Source organism: Oncorhynchus tshawytscha, linkage group LG26 (assembly GCF_018296145.1).
Source record: "Oncorhynchus tshawytscha isolate Ot180627B linkage group LG26, Otsh_v2.0, whole genome shotgun sequence".
NCBI classification, from domain to species: Eukaryota; Metazoa; Chordata; class Actinopteri; order Salmoniformes; family Salmonidae; genus Oncorhynchus; species Oncorhynchus tshawytscha.
In genome coordinates, this window is record NC_056454.1 from 175,319 (window position 1) to 201,157 (window position 25,839).

The window sequence follows — 25,839 nt, forward strand, 5'->3', positions numbered from 1 at the left end:
AGTAAAGCAAAACGTAGCTCAAGTGTCTGCTCTCCTGTTCAATTTGGCCCCAACTCTGGCTCTTTCAAACTACATCCAGTCTATTGGCTGATATGGCCCAATAATAGTCTACCGAAAACATAATACAGCCTAATGGGCCACATGAGATTCTCTGGCATTTTAACCTATTTCTTAAGCTATTTATGGAAATGTGTATCTTGCATAGAGCAGCAAAATAGCTGGGACAGGGGCTGCAAAGCTATCTATGTCACATACACCGAAAATAACATTGTGGGAATTTCACATACTGTACTTGTTCCCCTAAATCTATTGTTTAGCTTTTCTACATACAAGACTATTTGTCATTCAGGAGTGATGGTGGCTACTTTGTTCAAATTCACAGGGCAGAATATTCTCGCTCTTGCGCTCTCTCTCACACACGTATGCACACACACTGTCTAACACCTACTTGCCATGTAAATCACAAATCCTTAGTTATTTAAACAATGTTGAGTCCGGTACGGTGATGTATGCCAGCCACCTTCTCAGGCAGCCAGCCTCACTCAGAAGTGTCACTCTCTCATCTCTCTCAGCTGAGCCCCCCACAGCTTTGTCACAGATGTGTGTGTGTGTGTGTTTTCTAAACCAGCATGTGACCATTATTCATGGTTAATCCTCCCAGGCAGATGCAGGCCTATAGATGCATGAGTAGTAAGCAGAAATAATGGGGAGGGTGGAGGAAAGGACGTGAAATTCATACATCTGCCTCTGAAGCCTTACGCACATGAATCAGATCAGTCCCTGGATAAATGTGGGAGTTAGGGTTGTAGAGAGCTGAATTGTGTGTACAATGTACATTGTGACGATATTCCACACAAAAACGAAAGACCGGTCATAAGCAATGAAAATGGCTAATGTACATCAGCTGTTGGCTTGAGTGGAGCTGTTGGGCAGTTGGCTTGAGTGGAGCTGTTGGGCAGTTGGCTTGAGTGGAGCTGTTGGGCAGTTGGCTTGAGTGGAGCTGTTGGGCAGTTGGCTTGAGTGGAGCTGTTGGGCAGTTGGCTTGAGTGGAGCTGTTGGGCAGTTGGCTTGAGTGGAGCTGTTGGGCAGTTGGCTTGAGTGGAGCTGTTGGGCAGTTGGCTTGAGTGGAGCTGTTGGGCAGTTGGCTTGAGTGGAGCTGTTGGGCAGTTGGCTTGAATGGAGCTGTTGGACAGTTGGCTTGAAGGGAGCTGTTGGGCAGTTGGCTTGAATGGGAGGGTATTGATGTTATGGTCAAGGGAAGCCGTCAGTCTTAGACAGGTTCTAGTCTTCATCAGGGCACCTTGCTGTCTTGATGCACAGTTCCTCTAATAACAGCTCCAGAGGTATCTAGTGGCCTAAGTGTAGCATCCACCTGGGTGATGCCTTGGCAGCTGAGGCGGCAAAGCACACCACACATCAGCCATGGTCTGGAAAAGTCCCTACTACGAGCATTATCAGCCATCCCATCTCTACACACAGTCCTTCTTAATCTATGGATTTTACATGACTGGGCAGGGGTGCACCCATTTTTTTTGTTCAATGGGTGGACTTGAAGGGCATAGGCCCATGCACTTGGCAGCCAGGCCCAGCCAATCAGAATGAGTTTTTCCCCACAAAGTGGCTTTATTACAGACATAAATGCTCCTCAGCTCAAATGATCTCGCAGGGGTAAGAAGCTGGATGTGGAGGTCTTGGGCTGGCGTGGTTACATGTGGTCTGCGGTTGTGAGGCCGGTTGGACGTACTGCCAAATTCTCAAAAATGACATTGGAGGCAGCTTTTGGTAGAGAAATTATCATTTCATTCTCTGGCAACATCTCTGGTGGACATTCCTGCAGTCAGCATGCCAATTGCACATTTTCTCAACTTGAGACATCTGCTGCATTTTTGTGTGACACAACTGCACATTTTAGTGGACTTTTATTATCCCCAGCACAAGGTGCACCTGTGTGATTATCATAGTGTTTATTCAGCTTCTCAATATGCCACACCTGTCAGGTGTATGGATTATCTTGGCAAAGGAGAAATGCTAATGAACAGGGATACAAACAAATGTGTGCACAAAATTTAAAGGAAAAAAGCGGCCTGCTTTTCTCAATGAAGCCTCGGATGCAAGGTGGCCCTGCGATGCCACTTCATTGTTGACTCAAACGCAACAGACGACACATTTGGGATGTAAACAGGGCATAACCAAGGGGCCGGGAAAATAACTAAGTACAAAAATAGCGTTTTAGGATTGCACAAAAAAATTGACAGAATAGTTTCTCAAATCATTTTAATTACATCAAACATGCAAATTTGTTGCCAAAGTTGAATGAATATCCTCCCATTATGAACTTTATTTCAGATAGCATCCTGTTATGAAATGAAGCAACTTCTTTCCTCATTTAGTTCTCGAGCGAGCGAAGAAAGCTGTTTTGGGGAATTGTCATGACCGCTGTCCATAAAAATGGATAGAGGGTTCCCCTCTGATCTTTGCCATTGATATATTCTGTTATAGCAAAGCCCATAGAGATCATCACTGTCTAGTGACAAGTGTGCCATCTAGCTATTCATCTCTATGCTGGGGTCACACTGGTGGCTGAAAAGATTTTCAATTAAAATAAAATACATTTTTATGAGGCTGTGCAGCAATGTTAATTTCACAGGATGACACATTAGTATAGGCTAAAGGGATTTTCTATTTATAGAAACAAATCTATTCCTTTATTTTTCATTAGTCTACCTTTCCTACCGTAAGGGAATTTCTGACAGCAGACCCTTTGAAAATAATTTCCCCATTCCAGATGATCCATGATCATGAAATTATTAATCAAATTGCCTTGTCTAGACTCATAATTGTGTATGCCTATTCATATAGATTATACATTTTCTTTGTATAGAGGCAGGATGTACATTTCGTGATTATTGTGCTGGCACATGGCCGCAGTGTGTTTGATTATCAATTGGGACAAATTATTGATTTCAATGGTGCTTAGCCTACATTTCACAAGTGCATAAAATGTTGTCGTGTCGCAGAGGGGCCAGGCTATGGTGTAGCCTTCTCTTATCATTTTTACTGCAAATGTACAAAGGAATTCTGATGTAAATACGTCAGCCTACACCATTTAGGAAAGACAAGCTGTGACCAAGATGTTTCTAATCGGATTGAAGATTATTTTTGAATGAATTTGATTTTTCTAGTAACTAATCCCAAACGCTGTTGGGGATGACACAGTGTATTCAGAAAGTATTCAGACCCCTTGACTTTTTCCACATTTTGTTTCGTTATAACCTTATCCTAAAATGGATTAAATCCTTTTTTCCCCTCTTCAATCAACACACAACACCTCATAACGACAAAGCAAAAACGGGTTTTTAGATTTTTATGCAAATGTATAAATAAATAAAAATCACATTTACATAAGTATTCAGACCCATTACTTAGTAATTTGTCACATGTGCCGAATACAACCGGTGTAAACCTTACTCTGAAATGCTTACTAACAAGCCCTTAACCAACAATGCAGTTGAATAAATTGAGTTAAGAAAATATTTATTAAATAAGCTAAAACGAACAAAAAATATATATAAAAGTAACAATAAAATTACGTAACAAGAACAAGTCTATATATGGGGGTACCGTTACAGAGTAAATGTGCGTTACCGAGTAAATGTGCGGGGGGTACAGGTAAGTAGAGGTAATTTGTAAAGTGACTATGCATAGATAATAAACAGTGAGTAGCAGGGGGTGTCAATGCAAATATTCCGGGTGGCCATTTGATTAATTGTTCAGCAGTCTTAAGGCTTGGGGTTAGAAGCTGTTAATTAAAGAGCCTTTTGGTTCTAGACATGGTGCTTTGGTACTGCTTTCCGTGCGGTAGCAGAGAGAACAGTCTGTGAATTGGGTGACTGGAGTCTTTGACAATTTTTTGTGCCTTGCTCTGACACCGACTAGTATATAGGTCCTGGATGTCAGGAAGCTTGGCCCCAGTGATGTACCCTCATTAGTGCCTTATGGTCAGATGCCGAGCAGTTTACATACCGGGGGGTGGGGGTAAGGATGCTCTCAATTGTGCAGCTATAGAACTTTTTGAGGATCTAGGACCCATGTCAAATCTTTTCAGTCTTCTGAGGGGGAAACGGTGTTGTCATGCCCTCTTCAGGACTGTCTTGGTGTGTTTGGACCATGATAGTTTGTTGGTGATGTGGACATTAGACTCGCTCCACTTCAGCCCCGTCGGTGTTAAAGGGGGCCTGTTCGGCTCCCCTTTTCCTGTAGTTCACGATCCGCTCCTTTGTCTTGCTCACATTGAGGGAGAGGTTGTTGTCCTGGCACCACAGGGAGTGTCTGACGACCTCCCTATAGGCTGTCTTATCATTGTCGGTGATCAGGCCTAACGCCGTTGTGTTGTCAGCAATCTTAATGGTGGTGTTGGAGTCGTGCTTGGCCACGCAGTCTTGGGAGTACCGGAGGGGACTAATCACGCACCCCTGACGGGCCCCATTGTTGAGGATCAGCATGGCAGATGTGTTGTTGCCTGCCCTTACGACCTGGGGACGTCCCATCAGGAAGTCCAGGATCCAGTTGCAGAGGGAGGTGTTTAGTCCCAGGGTCCTTAGCTTAGTGATGAGCTTTGTGGGCACTATGGTTTTGAATGCTGAGCTGTAGTCAATGAATAGCATTCTCACATAGGTGTTCCTTTTGTCCAGGTGGGAAAGGGCAGTGTGGAGTGTGATTGAGATTGCGTCATCTGTTGATCGGTTGGGGCGGTATGCGAATTTGAGTGGGTTTCCGGCATGATGGTGTTGTGATCCTTGACCAGCCTTTCAAAGCACTTCATGGCTAACGATGTGAGTGCTACAGGGCGGTAATCATTTAGGCAGGTTAACTTCGCTTTCTTGGGCACAGGGACTATGGTGGTCTGTTTGAAACGTGGGTATTACAGACTCGGTCAGGGAGAGGTTGAAAATGTCTGTGAAGACACGTTCCAGTTGCTTCACGCAGGCTTTGAGTACACATCCTGGTAATCCATCTGGCCCCACTGCTTTGTGAATGTTGAGCTGTTTAAAAGGTCTCACTCACATCGGCTATGGAGAGCATGATCACACAGTCGTCCGGAACAGCTTGTGCTCTGTTGCATGCTGAAGTGTTGTTTGCCTCGAAGCGAGCATAAAAGGCATTTAGCTTGTCTGGTAGGCTCACGTCACTGGGCAGCTAGTGGCTGGATTTCCATTTGTAGTCGGTAATATTTTTCGAGCCCTGTCACATTCCACGAGGGTTTTTATTTTTTATTTTTTAAGCGTCCGGATTAGTGTCCTGCTCCTTGAAAGCGGCAGCTCTAGCCTTTTGCTCGTTGCGGTTGTTGCCTGTAATCCATGGCTTCTGGTTGGGAAATGTGCGTACGGTCACTTTGGGAACGACGTCATCGATACACTTATTGATGAAGCCGGGGGACTCCACAATGCCATTGGATGAATCCCGGAACATATTCCAATTTTATGCTACAGCACAACAGTCCTGTAGCATCCATGTCAGCTGACCACTTCCATATTGAGCGATTCTCTGGTTTCTTCCTGTTTTAGTTTTTTGCTTGTAAGCAGGAATGAGGAGGATATAATTATAGTCTGAGTTGCCAAATGGAGGGAGAGCTTTGTATGCATCTCTGAGTGTGAAGTAAAGGTGGTCTAGAGTTTTTATTTTTATTTATTTTTTATATATTTATTTTTGCCGCTCTGGTTGCACATGTCTTGCTGGTAGAAATTAGGTGTAACGGATTTAAGTTTGGCTGCATTGAAGTCCCCGGCCACTAGGAGTGCAGCTTCTGGATGAGCATTTTCTTGTTTGCTTATGGCCTTTTAAATCAAATCAAATCAAATCAAATTTTATTTGTCACATACACATGGTTAGCAGATGTTAATGCGAGTGTAGCGAAATGCTTGTGCTTCTAGTTCCGACAATGCAGTAATAACGAGCAAGTAATCTAACTAACAATTCCAAAAAAACTACTGTCTTATACACAGTGTAAGGGGATAAAGAATATGTACATAAGGATATATGAATGAGTGATGGTACAGAGCAGCATAGGCAAGATACAGTAGATGATATCGAGTACAGTATATACATATGAGATAAGTATGTACACCAAGTGGCATAGTTAAAGTGGCTAGTGATACATGTATTACATAAGGATGCAGTCGATGATATAGAGTACAGTATCAACGTATGCATATGAGATGAACAATGTAGGGTAAGTAACATTATATAAGGTAGCATTGTTTAAAGTGGCTAGTGATATATTTACATCATTTCCCATCAATTCCCATGATTAAAGTGGCTGGAGTAGAGTCAGTGTCATTGGCAGTGTGTTGGCAGTAGCCACTCAATGTTAGTGGTGGCTGTTTAACAGTCTGATGACCTTGAGATAGAAGCTGTTTTTCAGTCTCTCGGTCCCAGCTTTGATGCACCTGTACTGACCTCGCCTTCTGGATGACAGCAGGGTGAACAGGCAGTGGCTCGGGTGGTTGATGTCCTTGATGATCTTTATGGCCTTCCTGTAGCATCGGGTGGTGCAGACCTCACTACCCTCTGGAGAGCCTTACGGTTGAGGGCGGTGCAGTTGCCATACCAGGCGGTGATACAGCCCGCCAGGATGCTCTCGATTGTGCATCTGTAGAAGTTTGTGAGTGCTTTTGGTGACAAGCCGAATTTCTTCAGCCTCCTGAGGTTGAAGAGGCGCTGCTGCGCCTTCCTCACGATGCTGTCTGTGTGAGTGGACCAATTCAGTTTGTCTGTGATGTGTATGCCGAGGAACTTAAAACTTGCTACCCTCTCCACTACTGTTCCATCGATGTGGATGGGGGGTGTTCCCTCTGCTGTTTCCTGAAGTCCACAATCATCTCCTTAGTTTTGTTGACGTTGAGTGTGAGGTTATTTTCCTGACACCACACTCCGAGGGCCCTCACCTCCTCCCTGTAGGCCGTCTCGTCGTTGTTGGTAATCAAGCCTACCACTGTTGTGTCGTCCGCAAACTTGATGATTGAGTTGGAGGCGTGCGTGGCCACGCAGTCGTGGGTGAACAGGGAGTACAGGAGAGGGCTCAGAACGCACCCTTGTGGGGCCCCAGTGTTGAGGATCAGCGGGGAGGAGATGTTGTTGCCTACCCTCACCACCTGGGGGCGGCCCGTCAGGAAGTCCAGTACCCAGTTGCACAGGGCGGGGTCGAGACCCAGGGTCTCGAGCTTGATGACGAGCTTGGAGGGTACTATGGTGTTGAATGCCGAGCTGTAGTCGATGAACTGTACAGCTTGTTGAGTGCGGTCTTAGTGCCAGCATCGGTTTGGTGGTGGTAAATAGACAGCTATGAATAATATAGATGGGAACTCTCTTGGTTGATATTGTGGTCTACAGCTTATCATGAGGGATTCTACCTCAGGCGAGCTATAACTCGAGACTTCTTTTAATATTACATATTGCGCACCAGCAGTTATTGACAAATAGAAACACACCCCCACCCCTTGTCCTAACAGATGTAGCTGCTCTGTCCTGCTGATACACGGATAAGCCAGCCGGCTCTATATTATCCGTGTCGTCGTTCAGCCAAACAATTCTTTCATTTAGAAGGCTAACATCACATTTCATCTTCTCACAAATAGTTTCATATTTAATCATAAGTTCCCCAACATTAGAATGTGAGCCTGACAACTGGGAAATATACACATTGACATACAATTATGTTAAAATACTTTCCTTAGTTACATTTAACAAATTCGACAGGATTGTTCTTTGAGTACACACGGACCATTCCAACTGTTGGGAATACAGAAATATTGTGTAATTATTCAACCTTTTGATGTTACCGTACTGCAAAGTCTCTCTCTCTTTGGTAACAATGAGATTTAACTTCCAACTTCCAGGTATTTATGACTGTCATAAAACAGCCAACTTCACACCTTTTCCTCTCTGCGGGGGGAGAGAGAGAGCGGGAGGGGGGGTGGGGGTAGTAAATCTGGCGCCTATGATCCTCACCCAACATGGCAAGTCATGACAACGGCAACAGCAACATTATGTACAAAATGAGCTACAAACAAAATAGCACAGTTGGTTAGGAGCTCGTAAAACGGCACCCATCCCCTCTGGTGCCATTAATCATTGGGGCAGGTAGAATTCCCTTGGCATCCACCAAACCCAGATTTGTCCATCGGACTGCCAGATGGTAAAACGTGATTCATCACTCCAGAGAATGCGTTTCCAATTCTCCAGAGTCCAATGGCGGCAAGCTTTACTTCACTCCAGCCGACACTTGGCATTGCTCATGGTGAAATTAGGTTTGTGTGCGGATGCTCGGCCAAGGAAACCCATTTCATGAAGCTCCCGACGAACACTTGTGCTGACGTTGCTTCAAGGAAGTTTGGAACCGAGGACAGACAATTTGTACGTGCTTCAGCACTCTGTTGTCCCGTTCTTTGAGCTTGTGTGGCCTACCATTTCGCGGCTTAGCCGTTGGTGCTATGAGACGTTTACACTTCACAATAACAGCACTTATTGTTTGCCCTGCTAGAGCTGGCATGGTAAACATTTGAGGAACTGACTTGTTAGAAAGGTGGCATACGGACGGTGCAACTCTTCAGTAAGGCCATTCAACTGACAATGTTTGTCTATGGAGATTGCATGGCGGTGTGCTCGATTTTATACACCTGTCAGCAACGGGTGTGGCTGAAATAGCTGAATTGAATTTGCATTTTGTCTGTCTCCTATCTATCGATCTATCTATTATAATTCTATAGGGATTTTTAAAAACATTTTTCATAAATAATTTTGAATAAGTAATGAAGCACAATGATGGAGATGGACATGAGCCTGTAACACTATCAGAGCAGAGAGTGGGAGAGAGATCATAGAAATAGAATCTCAAGCACACACTTTTCTCTCCCCATAGCAACGGCCATGCACTGCTCTCAAAACATCTAATATCGCACAAACCCAAGCCAGGGTCCAAACCAACTGGTAATATTGTGGCCTGATGCCATAGCTAGCTAGGTCTCCATGCACAAACACACAGTGCATGGTTGTCAAAATCATCATATCTAAATCTCTTTGCATGTCAGGAATACCTGACTTTGCGTGTTCTTGTGTGTGTAACTCAAGACTAGGTTTTCAAAATTCCAGTAATGTTCAACTCTCAGGTATTCCAGAAATCCTGGGTGGATGGACTCTGGATTTCCTGCTTATTCTCTCCTGATTCTAGGAATCTTCCAACCAGGATTTCTGGAAAACCTGGACATTTTGAGAAAAAGTTACTGAAATTCTGCAACCCCACTTATTGAGTCCAAGCTTCTGTATGACTTCAAAAATATTTGAATCCTTTATGCTTGGTATATTTCAATGTGGAACTAAATAAGCCATTGCCATGTTTCCCTCAGGATGGGTTTGTGGTGCGGATCTACGCAACCAGTACAGACCCAGCACTGCAGCAGGAGCTTCAGCTGAAAATGGCCAGGAAGTGTCTCCATGCCTGCGGCATCTCCCTGTTTGACCTGGAGAAAGACCTTCACATCATCAGTGAGTCCTACTGACTCTGCGCTCTGGTAAAGTTACCCCTAGGTACAGATCTATGGTCAGCTCCCCTTCCCCCAATCCTAACCTTAACCATTAGCGGGGGAAATGCTAAACTGACCCAAGATCTGTGTCTAGGGCAACTTCACCATCTCACTCTGTCAAATATTGGCATTAGGCATAATCATTTGTGTTTTTAGGTAGAGACTGTTGTCACTGAATCAGAGGATGGTCTTATTGTAACGTCTGGAATGGAATAAACGCAAACCACCATACTTTTCTATTCATTCCGTTCCAGGGATTGCAATGCACCGGTCTCCATGTGTGAGTTTCTGTAATATATTTCTTGGTTTGTGAATTTGTGTCTGTTTCTCATATCAAAATGTGTTTTTAAGGTACAGGGTTTGACGAGGAGGCAGCATTGCTGGGAGCAGGCAGGGAATTTGCTTTGTTGAAAACTGCCTCAGGAAAGGTAAGAACACCAGAACTGTACAAACTGAGATGCATGTGTGTTACCGTTGCTGTGGGTGCAAAGAAGATTGAATTCTAGAAGCAGGCAATCGTCATTCTATTCTGATGTGACCAGCAACACGAGGGCTCTGCCCGGTCTGTTCTTCCTCATTACAAACACAAACACACCCTTCTGCCTCACACAAGTCCATTAACCTCCATCTGTTATTGAACGCTCCCTAACACATCTGCTTGAAGTTAACAAATTTGATCTACTTCAGTCACGTGACCACCAGTGTATATACTAAGAACCAAATGGAGGCGAAACATGGATAGACTAACATGGAATTGTCCAATAGTTTTCCGTTGCAAAGCGTTACCCGTTGCTATATTTTTTTTGGTGCACTGCCTCTTATGCCTAATTTCTTAAACGAACACACAGACATATGGCTCGACATTCAGTTCAAATTTCACTAAAACCATTATTTAAATTCACACTATTTCATTCTTCTGCTAGAAGAAATAGTCTGGTAAAAAATCTGGTTGATTCTTTTAGTCATGTTGCCACAGATGAGACCAGTCATTAATTCTGTCGTGCAAAAGGTCTAGTCGTCTGTTCACGAGTGGTTGCTATGCAGGCTGAGTAAAGTTAATTTCACTTGCTAGCTAGCAGGCCAACTTCAGCACCTGGAATGACAGTAAACTATTTGCATTTCCGTTAGAGCTTTGTGTTTATCGACATTTTCAAAGATGTTGATGTGTGAATTGCTCTGGCTCAGAAAAAGTCAATTTCTCTTCTGGACACTTCACTATGAATGCTACAAGGGAGATTGCTAGAGCGGTGAGCTAAGTAAAGCCCCCCCGTGGCCAAACCCTCCCCTTACCCGGGCGACACTGGGCCAATTGCGCGCCGCCCTATGGGACTCCCGATCATGTCCGGTTGTGATATAGCCTGGGATCGAACCCGGGTCTGTAGTGACCCCTCTAGTACTGCGATGCTGTGCCTTAAACTGCTGCGCCACTCGGGAGCCCCCAAAACACAGTTATTCTAAACAGTGCAGGACACTTGCCAAGTGCAAGACAAAAATGTAAAAGTGCAAACATAAATGCTACATGCAACCATTTCTAAGATGTTACTGAGTTAAAGTTCATATAAGGAAGTCAGTCAATTTAACATGATTGGGAATACAGATATGCATATGTTGGTCACAGATACCTTAAAAAAAAAAAGGTAGGTGCGTGGAGCCGAAAACTAGTCAGTATCTGGTGTGACCACAATTTGCCTCATGCGGCGTGACACATCTCCTTCACAGAGTTGATTAGGCTATTGATTGTGGCCTGGTGAATGTTGTCCCACTTCAATGGCTGTGCAAAGTAGATGGATATTTCTGGGTAGGTGAGTAATACAGGCCATGGAAGAATTGGGACATTTTCAGCTAACATGAATTGTGTACAGATCCTTGTGACATGGTTGTGTATTATCATGCTGAAACATGAGGTGATGGCAGTGGATGAATGGCACGACAATGGGCCTCAGGATCTCGTCACGGGTATCTCTGTGCATTCAAATTGCAGTCGATAAAATGCAATTGTGTTCGTTGTCCGTAGCTTATGCCTGCTCATACGTTACCTCACCATCACCATTGGAGACTTTGTTCACTATGTTGACATCAGTAAACCGCTCACCCACACATCTGCCATCTGCCCGTTACAGTTGAAACCGAGATTCATCTGTGAAGAGCAGACTTCTCCAGTTTGCCAGTTGCCATCTAAAGTGAGAATTTTCCAACTGCAGTTGGCTACGACTCCGAACTGCTGTCAGGTCAAGGCCCTGGTGAAGACGACGAGCATGCAGATTATCTTAAATTAACATTAAATTATCTGGCCACAGGTCTGGTGAAAATTCCTGCAGTCAGCATGCCAATTGCACGCTCCCTCAACTTGAGACATCTGTGGAATTGTGTTGTGTAACAAAATTGCACAGTTTAGAGTGGCCTTTTTTTGTCCCCACCACAAGGTGCACCTGTGTAATGATCATGCTGTTTTAATCAGTTTCTTGATATGCCACACCTGTCAGGTGAATGGATTATCTTGGCAATATGAGAAATGCTCACTAACCGGGATGTAAAAACATTTCACTGGCCTACACACAATAGCCCATAATGTCAAGGGGAATTATGTTTTTAGAAATATTGACAAATGTAAATCTGAAAAGTCTTCAGTCAATAAGTATTCAACCCCTTTGTTATGGCAAGCCCAAATAAGTTCAGGAGTAAAAATATGCCTACAAAGTCACGTAAGTACATGCAATCACTCTGTGGAATGATAGTGCTTAACACAATTATCTGTAAGGTCCCAGAGTCGAGCAGGGAATTTCAAACACAGATTCAAACACAAAGACCAATAAGGTTTTCCAATGCCTCACCAAGGAGGGCACCTATTGGTAGACATAGAATATCCCTTTGAGCATGGGAAGTTATTAGTTACACTTGTATCAGTATACCCAGTCACTACAAAGATACAGGCGTCCAGAGAGAAAGGAAACCGCTCATGGATTTCACCATGAGGCCAATGGTGACTTTAAAACTGTTAGTTTAATGGCTGTGATAGAAAACTGAGGATTGATCAAAAACATTGTAGTTACTCCAGAATACTAAACTAAATGACAGAGTGAAAGGGAAGCCTGTACAGAATAAAAACGTATCCTCTTTGTAATAAGGCACTAAAGTAAATCTGTAAAAAATGTGGCAAAGAAATTAACTTTATGTCCTGAATAGAACGTGTTCTGGTTGCTTGGTTGGGTAGACACGCTGAATTCCTCCAGATGGTACTTAACTTCTCTGGGATATGTGGGACGGTAGCGTCCCACCTCGCCAACAGCCAGGGAAATTGCAGGGCTCCAAATTCAAAACAGAAATCCCATAATTAAAATTCCTCAAACATACAAGTATTTTACACAATTTTAAAAATAAACTTCTTGTAAATCCAGCCACAGTGTCCGATTTCAAATAGGCTTTACGGTGAAAGCACACCAAACGATTATGTTAGGTCAGCACCTAGTCACAGAAAACCATACAGCCATTTTCCAGGAGACGGCTCACAAAAATCAGAAATAGCGATTAAATTAACCACTAACCTTTGATGGCACTCACAGGACTTCATGTTACACAATAAATGTGTGTTTTGTTCGATAAAGTTCATCTTTATGTCCAAAAACCTCCTAAAATTGGTGTGTTATGATCAGAAATGCATTGTCTAGATGCAATTCTGACATCAATGTGTGTGCAATTACTATGATAATGTTAATAATATTATTTTATGGTTCATAAAATGTTATATAGCATGAACATACTGTTAACAAGTAGGCACTGGTGTAATGGAATGTTTTGCCTTCTGTGGTAGGTTTTATGGGTTTTGACACTCTTATGTAGGTCATAACCAGCCATACAATAAGGCCTGTCACAACAGGTCTAAATAAATCATGACAGTGTTCTAACTAGAGGTCGACCAATTATGATTTTTCAACGCCGATACCGATTATTGGAGGACCATAAAAGCCGATACCGATTAATCAGACTTTTTTTATTTATTTGTATTTATTTATTTGTAATAATGACAATTACAACAATACTGAATGAACACTTATTTTAATATAATACATCAATATAATCAATTTAGCCTCAAGTAAATAATGAAACATGTTCAATTTGGTTTAAATAAAAGTAAAAGTTGTAACGGTTTTGACTTGAGGTTATTATTTATAGGGGTGCCAGGTAGGTTGTGCCTACCAGAGAAAACATTAGTTTCTCCTTTTAGTTTGGGTGGGGATGAGTCCCATCTGGTCCGTCAAGTCTACACCAATACAAAGGACTTATGTAAAAGTCAGGATGGAAATAAACTTTTCATAAACCCTTAAAACATTGGAAAGAACTTCAAAAACAACTATATTCTTTTTGCGTGGGTTGTATTAGCAACAACAATGATTACACACATATAATAATATCACAATGAGTTCTGGTTCCTCCAGAAATGTCCTGTACCTCGGGCCTAAAAAGAGTCCAGCCCGGTAAAGGAGTTCAGTGAACTCAAGTGACTTTTGTCACGCAATGTTTGTCCGTTCATTCCGTGTAGCGTAAACCCAGTATTAAACATACAATCAATATAACAATTATTTTACCACAGAACTTTAAAGTGTATCAACTCTTACTAAGTCCTCAACTACAACTAACTACATAAATCAAAGTATACATCGCATCAAAACAAATGAAATACCGTATACAAAAAGGTGGTAGTCAGTCGGTCAGTCAGACAATCCAATCCGCCAATAGATCTCCAGCGGAGAAAGGCCACGAAGAACGGAGAGGTGTAGTCCACGGACGCAAAGAGTGGATCCGATCCTGGGTAAACTCTCTTAGGCTACAAAACACACGTTTAACGGCAACAAAACAAACGGAATAGAGAAGCTTCGGCACTGAGGGTTGAACACATCCTCATTCACGTCTCCATCACAACCCCCCTTTTGCGCAGCTGATGCTGGCTATTTAATTGGGAATTAAAGGGAAAGCGCCCTATTGGAAGGAGCTGCACTGAGACGGTTCAGAATAATTCAGGGCCGTCACAAAGTGCAATATGTTCCATGTAAAATATGTGCCATGTAAGAAAGCTAACGTTTCAGTTCCTTGCTCAGAACATGAGAACATATGAAAGCTGGTGGTTCCTTTTAACATGAGTCTTCAATTTTCCCAGGTAAGAAGTTTTAGGTTGTATTTATTTTAGGAATTATAGGACTATTTCCCTCTATACCATTTGTATTTCATTAACCTTTGACTATTGGATGATCTTATAGGCACTTTAGTATTGCCAGTGTAACAGTATAGCTTCCGTCCCTCTCCTCGCTCCTCCCTGGGCTCGAACCAGCAACACAACGACAATTAGCACGCGCTAACTAGCCAGCCATTTCACTTCGGTTACACCAGCCTCATCTCGGGAGTTGATAGGCTTGAAGTCATAAACAGCGCAATGCTTGACGCACAACGAAGAGCTGCTGGCAAAACACACAAGTGCTGTTTGAATGAATGTTTACGAGCCTGCTTCTGCCTACCACCGCTCAGTCAGATACTTGTATGCTCAGTCAGATTATATGCAACGCAGGACACGCTAGATAATATCTAGTAATATCATCAACCATGTGTAGTTTAGTGATTATGATTGATTGTTTTTTATAAGATAAGTTTAATGCTAGCTAGCAACTTACCTTGGCTTACTGTATTCGCATAACAGGCAGCCTCCTTGTGGAGTGCAACGAGAAAGAGGCAGGTCGTTATTGCGTTGGACTAGTTAAGGTTGCAAGGTTGGATCCCCCGAGCTGACAAGGTGAAAATCTGTTCTGCCCTTGAACAAGGCAGTTAACCCACCGTTCCTAGGCCTTCATTGAAAATAAGAATGTGTTCTTAACGGACTTGCCTAGTTAAATAAAGATTAAATAAAGGTGTAAAATCAGCAGTGTCATATTTGGATTGTTATGTCCAACTTTAGTCTAATAATTTTCCCATTATCTCCAAACTGTTCCCTTTCAATTGCTACAATGGTTGTGCATATGCTCTTCATTTCTTTCCTGTAAGAAACATTTCAATTTAGCCTTATCCAAATAGGCCAATTCCCATGAGTGTTATGGTTATTTGGGCTAAATTGGCTGATTTTTGCCTCAGTTTTCCTCCTTGTCATTAAGAAATGCAACTGAAAAGACGATTTGAGACTTGGAGGCGTGCTTTGATGTGTGTTTCTTGTGTGTGTATTCGCAGATGGGATGTGTTCGTACATTCTCTCTGGAAACAGTCACTCACTGGTCTAAACAACTTAAACAGTCTAAGCATCTCTGCTATAGCAAGTAAAGTGGTCAAGTGAGGTTTTCTCTCATTTCTGTCTGGAGGTAGTAGTAAGCTAGCCAACTTGAGACAATTAACTTTTGTGGTTCACTGATGTTGTGATAATCAGATGTTACAGGAATTAAATTCCAACATGTTTTAATACCCAATTAAATTCAACACTCTGTCCACTTCTAGGAATTTGTAAGACAGTTATTTGCATAAAATGGACAGAGACCAGTCTCAAAATCAATCAGCAGCGTTTATTCTCGAGAGTACTGAACATGATACAGTTTACCACAGGTTATAAACTGAAAATGATGTCATTAGTTTTCTGTCCCGTCTCTTCTTCACCCTGGTACAAAGGCAGTATCTCAAGCCTTCCCACATCGTCCCACCAATTTAATATAATATAAGTCTTCCTGTGTAGATAAGCATTCTAGCCAGTCTGACGATAATTTCATTCATTTCTACCAAGGAACAGTCAGTCATTGTTCTAATTCTTGATTATATTTACACACATTATATTCAGTACTAGGATTAAAAGGAAATTCATACATCTATACAGTAACATAATAGTATTCTGATTATTCAGTTCTGATTGAAATGTTTACATAATTAGTCATTATTGATAAAAAAATCCCTTAACATCAGAACACTCCTTTTCAGCCGAAGCATCCGGTCTGAGACCATGGTAAAGTTAGAAGTTTTCAACCATTAAAGTTAGTTTTTCACGACCGTTCCCTTTAAAAATATTTTCTCTCTCTACCCCTCCCTCTCCACCCTGCCCCTCCCTTCTCAGATCTACTACACAGGGAAGTATCAGAGCCTTGGCATCAAGCAAGGTGGTCCATCGGCAGGTAAATGGGTGGAGCTGCCTGTCACCAAGTCCCCTAAGATCATCCATTTCTCGGTGGGCCATGACGGCTCACACGCCCTGCTTGTGGCCGAGGATGGCAGCGTGTTCTTCACCGGCTCTGCCAGCAAGGGAGAGGATGGAGAGTCCAGTAAGTATGGATGAGAACACACACCTACACAGACTAGAATACGCATGGATGTGATTCAAGATGGCGCCGAGGGATATGGCTATTGAGTTACTTTTTTTCATGTTTATCTTTACTTTTTTGTACAGAAAGTTCATACTATTATCACATGACCACCATGTACTTCTGGACATCAAATCGAGAGTTGGTAACCTTGATTTCGAATTCAACAGACTGAGATGTTCCCTTGTTCATGCCTTTGTTTTATGGGCTACCAAAACGCTGCAGGTGTAGACGCCATAGACGAGCCGGCTTCCTTGTGAGACTGAGATGAAGAGAAAATCGACTGGCACTCCCCTTTGTTCTTTTGAAAACGTCCAGTCAATCGAGAATAAGATAAGAGGCTCTCGAACAAAGCTCTTCCATCAGACAAACTTGAAAAGCTACAATATTGTATGTCTTGCAGAGATGTGGATGGATGACTATACATAGAACTCAGTGGTTTCTCCATGCAGCGGCATGATTGGACAAAGGCGGCCTCGGGCAAGTCCAAAGGGGGTTGGGTGTGCCTCTTCATAAACAACAACTAGTGCGATGCTTCCGTTGTGAAAAATCTTAAGCTTTTGCTCACCTGATAAAGAATACCTCTAGGTAAACTGCATAATCTACCAAGAGTTGTCATCTGTAATTTTCACGAATGTCTAAATCCCTCATAGAACCTACACTGCTAAGGCACTCAAACTATATAGGGCCATAAAAAAAACAAGAAAACCACACAACCAGAGGCAATGTTTCTGGTGGGTGGAGACTTTAAAGCTGGGAGACTTAGAACCGTTGTACCTCACTTTTACCAACACGTCTCCTGAGCTACTAGGGGTACTAAAACTCTAGACCACTTTTATTCTCCCCACAGAAACGCATACAAGGCCCTCCTTTCAGCAAATCTGTCACGATGCTATTCTCCTTATTCCTGTTCACAAACAAAAGCTCAAACAGGATGTACCAGTGATGCACTCAATACAGAAGTGGTCCAATGTAGCAGACACAAGGCTACAATACTGTTTTGCTAGTACAGACTGGTCATTTATGAACATTTGAACATCTTGGCCATGTTCTGTTATAATCTCCACCCGGCACAGCCAGAAGAGGACTGGCCACCCCTCATAGTCTGGTTCCTCTCTAGGTTTCTTCCTAGGTTTTGGCCTTTCTATGGAGTTTTTCCTAGCCACCATGCTTCTACACCTGCATTGCTTGCTGTTTGGGGTTTTAGTCTGGGTTTCTGTACAGCACTTTGAGATATCAGCTGATGTAAAAAGGGCTATATAAATACATTTGATTTGATATGTTCCAGAACTCACCCAATAGCATTGAGGAGTTTAACACTTTACCAGTCACAGGCTTCATTAACAAGTGCATAGACACCGTCGTCCCTACAGTGACTATACAAACATATCCAAACCAAAAACCATGGATTACAGGCAATATCCGCGCTGGGCCAAAGGCTAGAGCTACTGCTTACAAGAAACGGGACATGGATACATGCAAGACAGCCCACTCCGACCTCCGAGACATCAAACATGCTAAAGTACAATATTGGAGTATGGTGGAATCTAATTACACCGGCTCTGACGCAGGGCTTGCAGGTCCTATCGGATTACAAAGGGAAACCCAGTCGTGAGATGCCCAGTATTGGAGAACTCCCAAACGAGCTAAGTGACAGAAAACACTGAGTCTTGCATGAAAGCCCTTTTTCCAAATGACCCCGCTCTCTGTGGTCAATGTGAGTACAACTTTTAAACAGGTTAACGCTCGCAATGCCACCGGGCCAGACGGAATACCAGGGCACGTTCTCGAAGCATTGGCAGACCAGCTGGTGAGTGTCTTCACTGACATTTTCAATATCTCCTTGTTCCAGTCTGTAAACCCAACATGTTTCAAACTGTTCACAATAACTCTTAAGTTAACCTGGCTAAATGACCATCACCCTGTAGCGCTCACATCTGTAATTATGAAGTGCTTTGAAAAGCTGGACATGACACATCAACACCATCTTCCCAAACACACTGGGCCCACTCCAATTTAATACCGCCACAACAGATCCACAAATGACACTTCTTTTTTTTACCCCTTTTTTCTCCCCAATTTCGTAGTATCCAATTGTTTTTAGTAGCTACTATCTTGTCTAATCGCTACAACTCCCGTACAGGCTCGGGAGAGATGCAGGTTGAGAGACTAAGGTACCCAACCAAGCCGCACTACTGTAAGAATGCTGTTTACAGAATAAAGCTCGGTGCATGGTCACGCGTGACTCCAACACCATCAAGTTTGCTGACAACACAACGTTGGTAGGCCTAATCACAGACGGCGATGAGACGGTCTACAGGGGGAGGTCGGAGACCTAGCAGTGTGGTGCCAGGACAACAACCTCTCCCTCAACGCCAGTAAGCCCAAGGAGCTGATGGTGGACTGCAGAAGAAAGGGGAGATCACTCCCCCATCCACATCAATGGGGCTGTTGTGGTGTTAGGGTTAGAAGACCGTGCTTCTACACCTGCATTGCTTGCTGTTTGGGGTTTTAGGCTGGGTTTCTGTACAGCACTTTGAGATATCGGCTGATGTACGAAGGGCTATATAAATAAATTTGATTTGATTTGAAGTTCCTCTGTGTCCACAACACTAAGAACTTAAAAGACTCAAAAAAAATGACCAATCATTTCTGGTCCATTTCTGGCAAACAATGTAAGTGATTTAGTTTATGTTCCCCTAATTGCACCGAATACATCTGCTTATCCTACAGCTACTGTAAGCAGTAATCATCGGCCTATAAACCAGAGTTACACTGTTAGCACTAAGGCAATAGTAGGAAGCCCATTCTGGTGGGAAGCTGCTATAGACCACCAAGTGCTAACAGTCAGTATCTGGATAATATGTGTGAAATGCTTGATAATGTTCAGTTGAAGTCGGAAGTTTACATTCACCTTAGCCAAACACATTTCAACATTTAATCCATGTAAAAATGCCCTGTCTTAGGTCAGTTAGGATCACCACTTTATTTTAAGAATGTGAAATGTCAGAATAATAGTAGCAAGAATGATTTATTTCAGCTTTTATTTCTTTCATCACATTCCCAGTGGGTCAGAAGTTTACATGCACTCAATTAGTATTTGGTAGCATTGCCTTTAAATTGTTTAACTTGGGTCAAACGTTTCGGGTGGCCTTCCACAAGCTTCCCACAATAAATTGGGTGAATTTTGGCCCAATCCTCCTGACAGAGCTGGTGTAACACTTTCAGTTCTTCCTACAAATCTTCTATAGGATTGAGGTCAGGACGTTGTGATGGCCACTCCAATACCTTGACTTTGTTGCCCTTAAGCCATTGTGCCACAACTTTGGAAGTATACTTGGGGTCATTGTCCATTTGGAAGACCCATTTGAGATCAAGCTTTAACTTTCTGGCTGATGTCTTGAGATGTTGCTTCAATATATCCACATAATTGTCCTACCTCATGATGCCATCTATTTTGTGAAGTGCATCAGTCCCTCCTGATCAGTCCCTCCTCCCTCCACCCCCACAGCATGATGCTGCCACCCCCGTGCTTCAAGGTTGGGATGTTGTTCTTTGTCTTTCAAGCCTCCCCCTTTTTCCTCCAAACATAGCGATGGTCATTATGGCCAAACAGTTATTTTTGTTTCATCTGACCAGAGGACATTTCTCCAAAAAGTATGATCTTTGTCCCCATGTGCAGTTGCAAACTACAGTCTGGCTGGCTTTATTATGGCGGTTTTGGAGCAGTGGCTTCTTCCTTGCTGAGCGGCCTTTCAGGTTATGTCGATATAGGACTAGTTTTACTGTGGATATAGATACTTTTGTATCTGTTTCCTCCAGCATCTTCACGAGGTCCTTTGCTGTTATTCTGGGGTTGATATTCACTTTTCACACCAAAGTAGGTTCATCTCTAGGAGAGAGAACGTGTCTCCTTCGTGAGCGGTATGACAGCTGCGTGGTCCTATGGTGTTTATACTTGCCTACTATTGTTTGTACAGATGAACGTGGTACCTTCAGGCATTTGGGGATTACTCCCAAGGATGAACCAGACTTGTGGAGGTCTACAATATTTTTTTCTGAGGTCTTGGCTGATTTATTTTGATTTTCCCATAATGTCAGAGGCACTGGGTTTGAAGGTAGGCCTTGAAATACATCTACAGGTACACCTCCAATAGGCTAATTGACATCATTTGAGTCAATCAGAAGCCACTAAAGCCATAACATCATTTTCTGGAATTTTCCAAGCTGTTTAACCTCTCTGGGATTTGTGGGACGGTAGCGTCCCACCTCTCCTACAGCCAGTGAAATTGCAGGGTGCCAAATTCAAAACAACATATATCCCATAAAAAAAATGGTATTAAAAAAAGTATTTTACACCATTTTAAAGATAAACTTGTTGTAAATCCAGCCACAGTATCCGATTTTCAAAAAGGCTTTACGACGAAAGCACACAAAACGATTGTTAGGTCAGTACCTAGTCACAGAAAAACACAGACCACTGATAATCTCCCTCGATCTGGGGCTCCACGCAAGATCTCACACCGTGATCACAAGAACGGTGAGCAAAAATCCCCAACCACACGGGGGGCCCTAGTGAATGACCTGCAGAGAGCTGGGACCAAAGTAACAAAGCCTACCATCAGTAACATACTACGCCACCAGGGACTCAAATCCTGCAGTGCCAGACGTGTCCCCCTGCTTAAGCCAGTACATGTCCAGGTCCGTCTGAAGTTTGCTAGAGAGCATTTGGATGATCCAGAAGAAGATTGGGAGAATGTTATATGGTCACATGAAACCAAAATATAACTTTTTGGTAAAAACTCAACTCGTCGTGTTTGGAGGACAAAGAATGCTGAGTTGCATCCAAAGAACACCATACCTACTGTGAAGCATGGGGGTGGAAACATCATACTTTGGGGCTGTTTTTCTGCTGATCCGGGACTGATCCGTGTAAAAGAAAGAATGAATGGGGCCATTTAATCGTGAGATTTTGAGTGAAAACCTCCTTCCATCAGCAAGGGCGTTGAAGATGAAACGTGGCTGGGTCTTTCAGCATGACAATGATCCCAAACACACCGCCTGGGCAACGAAGGAGTGGCTTCGTAAGAAGCATTTCAAGGTCCTGGAGTTGCCTAGCCAGTCTCCAGATCTCAACCCCATAGAAAATCTTTGGAGGGAGTTGAAAGTCTGTGTGGCCCAGCAACAGCCCCAAAACATCACTGCTCTAGAGGAGATCTGCATGGTGGAATGGGCCAAAATACCAGAAACAGTGTGTGAAAATCTTGTGAAGACTTACAGAAAACGTTTGACCTCTGTCATTGCCAACAAAGGGTATAAAACAAAGTATTGAGAAACTTTTGTTATTGACCAAATACTTATTTTCCACCATAATTTGCAAATAAATTCATTAAAAATCCTTCAGTGTGATTTTCTTTTTTTTCCCCCCTCATTTTGTCTGTCATAGTTGAAGTGTACCTATGATGAAAATTACAGGCCTCATCTTTTTAAGTGGGAGAACTTGCACAACTGGTGGCTGACTAAATACTTTTTTGCCCCACTGTATATTAGCAACATGGCCTGAGTAGCAGGCAGTTTACTCTGTGCACCTTATTCATCCAAGCTACTCAATACTGCCCCCCCAGTCCCAAATAAGTTAAAGGCACAGTCAACTTAGTGTATGCAAACTTCTGAACCACTGGAATTGTGATACAGTGAATTAATCTGTATTCTGTAAACAATTTTTTGAAAAATTACTTGTCATGCACAAAGTAGATGTCCTAACCGACTTGCCAAAACTGTAATTTGTTAACAATACATTTGTGGGATGGTTGAAAAACGAGATTTAATGACTCCAACCTCAGTGTATGTAAAGTTCCAACTTCAACTGTCTGTGATATCAACAGAGAAGTATATTTTCTGGGTGATTTAAGTATTGTCTGGTGTCGTGTCTTTACTATCATTGACCGAAGACTTTTAGTTTTTATCAAAGATTCTCTGTAATTAGCATTTCGTGATTAACTAATCAGGCAAATGCAATTAACTAGGAAGTCGGGGCACCAAGGAAAATAAATTACAAGGTTATAATTTTCCTAATACATCTTTTCAGATATTTTAATATCTGATAAATTAGTCTTCTTAATTTATGAAAAATGTATTTTACCTCATTCCGAACGTAGTAAATTGTTGATCTGCACGAACCCAGTCTTTACTATGAGTCATCCATACATCAATTGTATCAATCATTTATTTATTAACTAACTAAACAATCACAGAAGTGCACACACACACACAATGTAAATATGGTTACAAGAAATGATAGGGGAATGTGCCCTAGTCTGCTAAACCGGCATGCCAGCTTGTTAGACAAAGGGAAATTGGGGTCGACTGAGAAGACAACACACAGTTGATAATTATAACAATTGAAAGTGATCCTTTGCACATGAACGCTCCCTCATTAGGGAATAATTGCAATCAATATATATATTTACGCTCAGTGTGTAATCTTGATCGCTGTTGATAAGTTTGTTTCTTATGTAGAATTGTCAGTCTCTGCCGTGGTCAGAATGGATACTTTAGAGTAACATTCAGCGATGTTGTTGTAGAATGGATGTTTCGGCAGTTGCCGGTCTTCGCGTTCAATGATACTGAATTCCTAGCTCCAGACTAGTAATTAATATCAAAGACTTGTTCTTATTCTGTCGGTATCGATAGTCTGAGTTTAACCACGTGGGATGGCTAAAAGATTCAGCAGTCTGGTCTCAAACCTTGGCCCTCTCATTATCGAGGTAAGCTGGTCTGCAACCTTTGTCCTCTTGTAATTGAAAGTAACATGGTCTGTTGAGAAATTCTCAAGGTGGGGGTTTTATTCGGAAGAGCAGAAAAGCTGTCTCATGACGCCAAGTCCTGGCTGTGTTCATGGGGGCGTGCCAGTGACTTAAGTGAAACTTTACACACATACAATTCTCTCACATTACATCATTACATAGCATCCCATAATTTCACAAATAGTTTAATCTTTCCTCATTCATCCTGTACAGCAATTAGATGCAAGCCTCATAACGGATGCTATTATATAAACAGCGTTATGGTAAGGTGGCCGTATTGTCTCTCATGAGTTTCACGAAATTGTACCAAATGGACCAGTTCATAGCTGGATTCTTCACCGATCTTTTATACCTTCTCCAGAACATAAATGTTTTTTGGACCTCAAGTTCTGTGAGGTGTAAGAAATTCCTTTGTTCTCTCTATGAAAACTTCTCTCTCTCTCTCTATACTGTGGCCATAAGGAGAGATTCTCCTCCATTAATTTATGACCTGAGGTCGCTGCAGCCTGAGTGTAGGAGACAGAGGGGGATGGGCTTGCTGTACCCAAAGAGGGCAACGTCATGACACTGGCTATCATCAAGCTGCCCACTCAGGAAAAAACATCAAACTGTAACCAGTGCCTGCAACCTGGATCAGGTTGTCAGCCTACCTACCAGGTTAGTTACAAACAGCACAGGAATGAAATCATCAACATGTATTGATCACTTCTTTACTAACGCTGCAGATATTTGCTTTAGAGCAGTATCCAAATCCATAGGATGTAGTGATCACAATATAATAGCCATATCTAGGAAAGCCAAAGTTCCAAATGCTGGGCCTAATATAGTGTATGAGGTCATACAATAAGTTTTTTAGTGATTCACATGTTGATGGTGTAAAGAATATTTGCTGGACTGTGGTGTGTGATGAGGAGCAACCAGAAGCTGCACTTGACGCATTTATGAAACTACTTATTCCAGTTACTAATAAGCATGCACACATTAATAAAATGACTGTAAAAACTGTTAAATCACCTTGGATTGAAGATGAATTGAAACATTGTATGGTTGATAGGGATGCGGCAAAATGCACGTCAATTAAGTCTGGCAGCCCAACAGATGTATGTACTGCAAATTAAGAAATAATTTGTCTAAACTAAATAAAAATAAACTAAACTATGAAACATATATAATTATATAAAGAATGATAGTAAAAAGCTTTGGGGCACCTTAAATAACATTTTTGGAAAAAAGCCAACTCGGCTCCATTTATTGAATCAGATGGCTCTTTCATCACAAAGCCCACTGAGATTGCAAACTACTTTAATGACTTTTCATTGGCAAGATAAACAAACATGCCAGCAATAAACGCTGACACTACACATCCAAGTATATCGGACCAAATTATGAAAGACAAGAATTGTACTTTGAATTCTGTAAAATCAGTGCGGAAGATGTGAAAAAATTGTCAATCAACAATGACAAGCCATGGTGTTCTGACAGTCTAGATGGAAAATTACTGAGGATAATAGCAGACGATATTGCCTATCCTGTTTGCCACATCTTCAATTTAACCCTACTAGAGAGCGTGTGCCCCTAGGTCTGAAGTGAAGCTAAAGTCATTCCGCTACCCAAGAATAGTAAAGCCCCCTTTTCTGTCTCAAATAGCCGACGAATCAGCCTTTTACCAACCCTTAGTAAACTTCTGGAAAAAATGGTGTTTGGCCAGATACAATGCTATTTTACAGTAAATAAATTGAGAACAATTTCAGCATGCTTATAGGGAAGGACACTCAAGCACATCACTTACACAAATGACCGGTTGTCTGAGAGAAATTGATGATAAAATTAATGTGGGGGCTGTCTTGTTGGACTTCAGTGCGGCTTTTGACATTACCGATCATAGTCTGCTGCTAGAAAGATGTATTTGTTATGGCTTTTCACCCCCTGCTATAATGTGGTTAAATAGTTACTTGTCTAACAGAACAAAGAGGGTGTTCTTTAATGGAAGTTTCTCAAATATAATCCAGTTAGAATCAGGAATTCCCCAGGGTAGCTGTTTAGGCACCTTGCTTTTTCAATTTTTACTAACGACATGCCACTGACTTTGAGTAAATACAGTGTGTCTATGTATGCGGATGACTCAACACAATACACGTA

At 42.3% G+C, this 25,839-nt stretch overlaps 1 protein-coding gene across 13 annotated transcripts in view; it reads left to right on the plus strand.

Moving 5' to 3' along the window:
- Positions 1-25,839, plus strand: part of mycbp2 (MYC binding protein 2) — a 286,672-nt gene that overhangs the window by 82,118 nt on the left and 178,715 nt on the right. For all 13 annotated transcript variants that reach the window (XM_024388610.2, XM_024388613.2, XM_024388615.2 and 10 more), the window contains exons 10-12: positions 9,402-9,540; positions 9,930-10,006; positions 16,651-16,855. In XM_024388610.2, the coding sequence (XP_024244378.1) occupies positions 9,402-9,540; positions 9,930-10,006; positions 16,651-16,855 (421 nt within the window). The remainder of the gene's footprint in view (positions 1-9,401; positions 9,541-9,929; positions 10,007-16,650; positions 16,856-25,839) is intronic.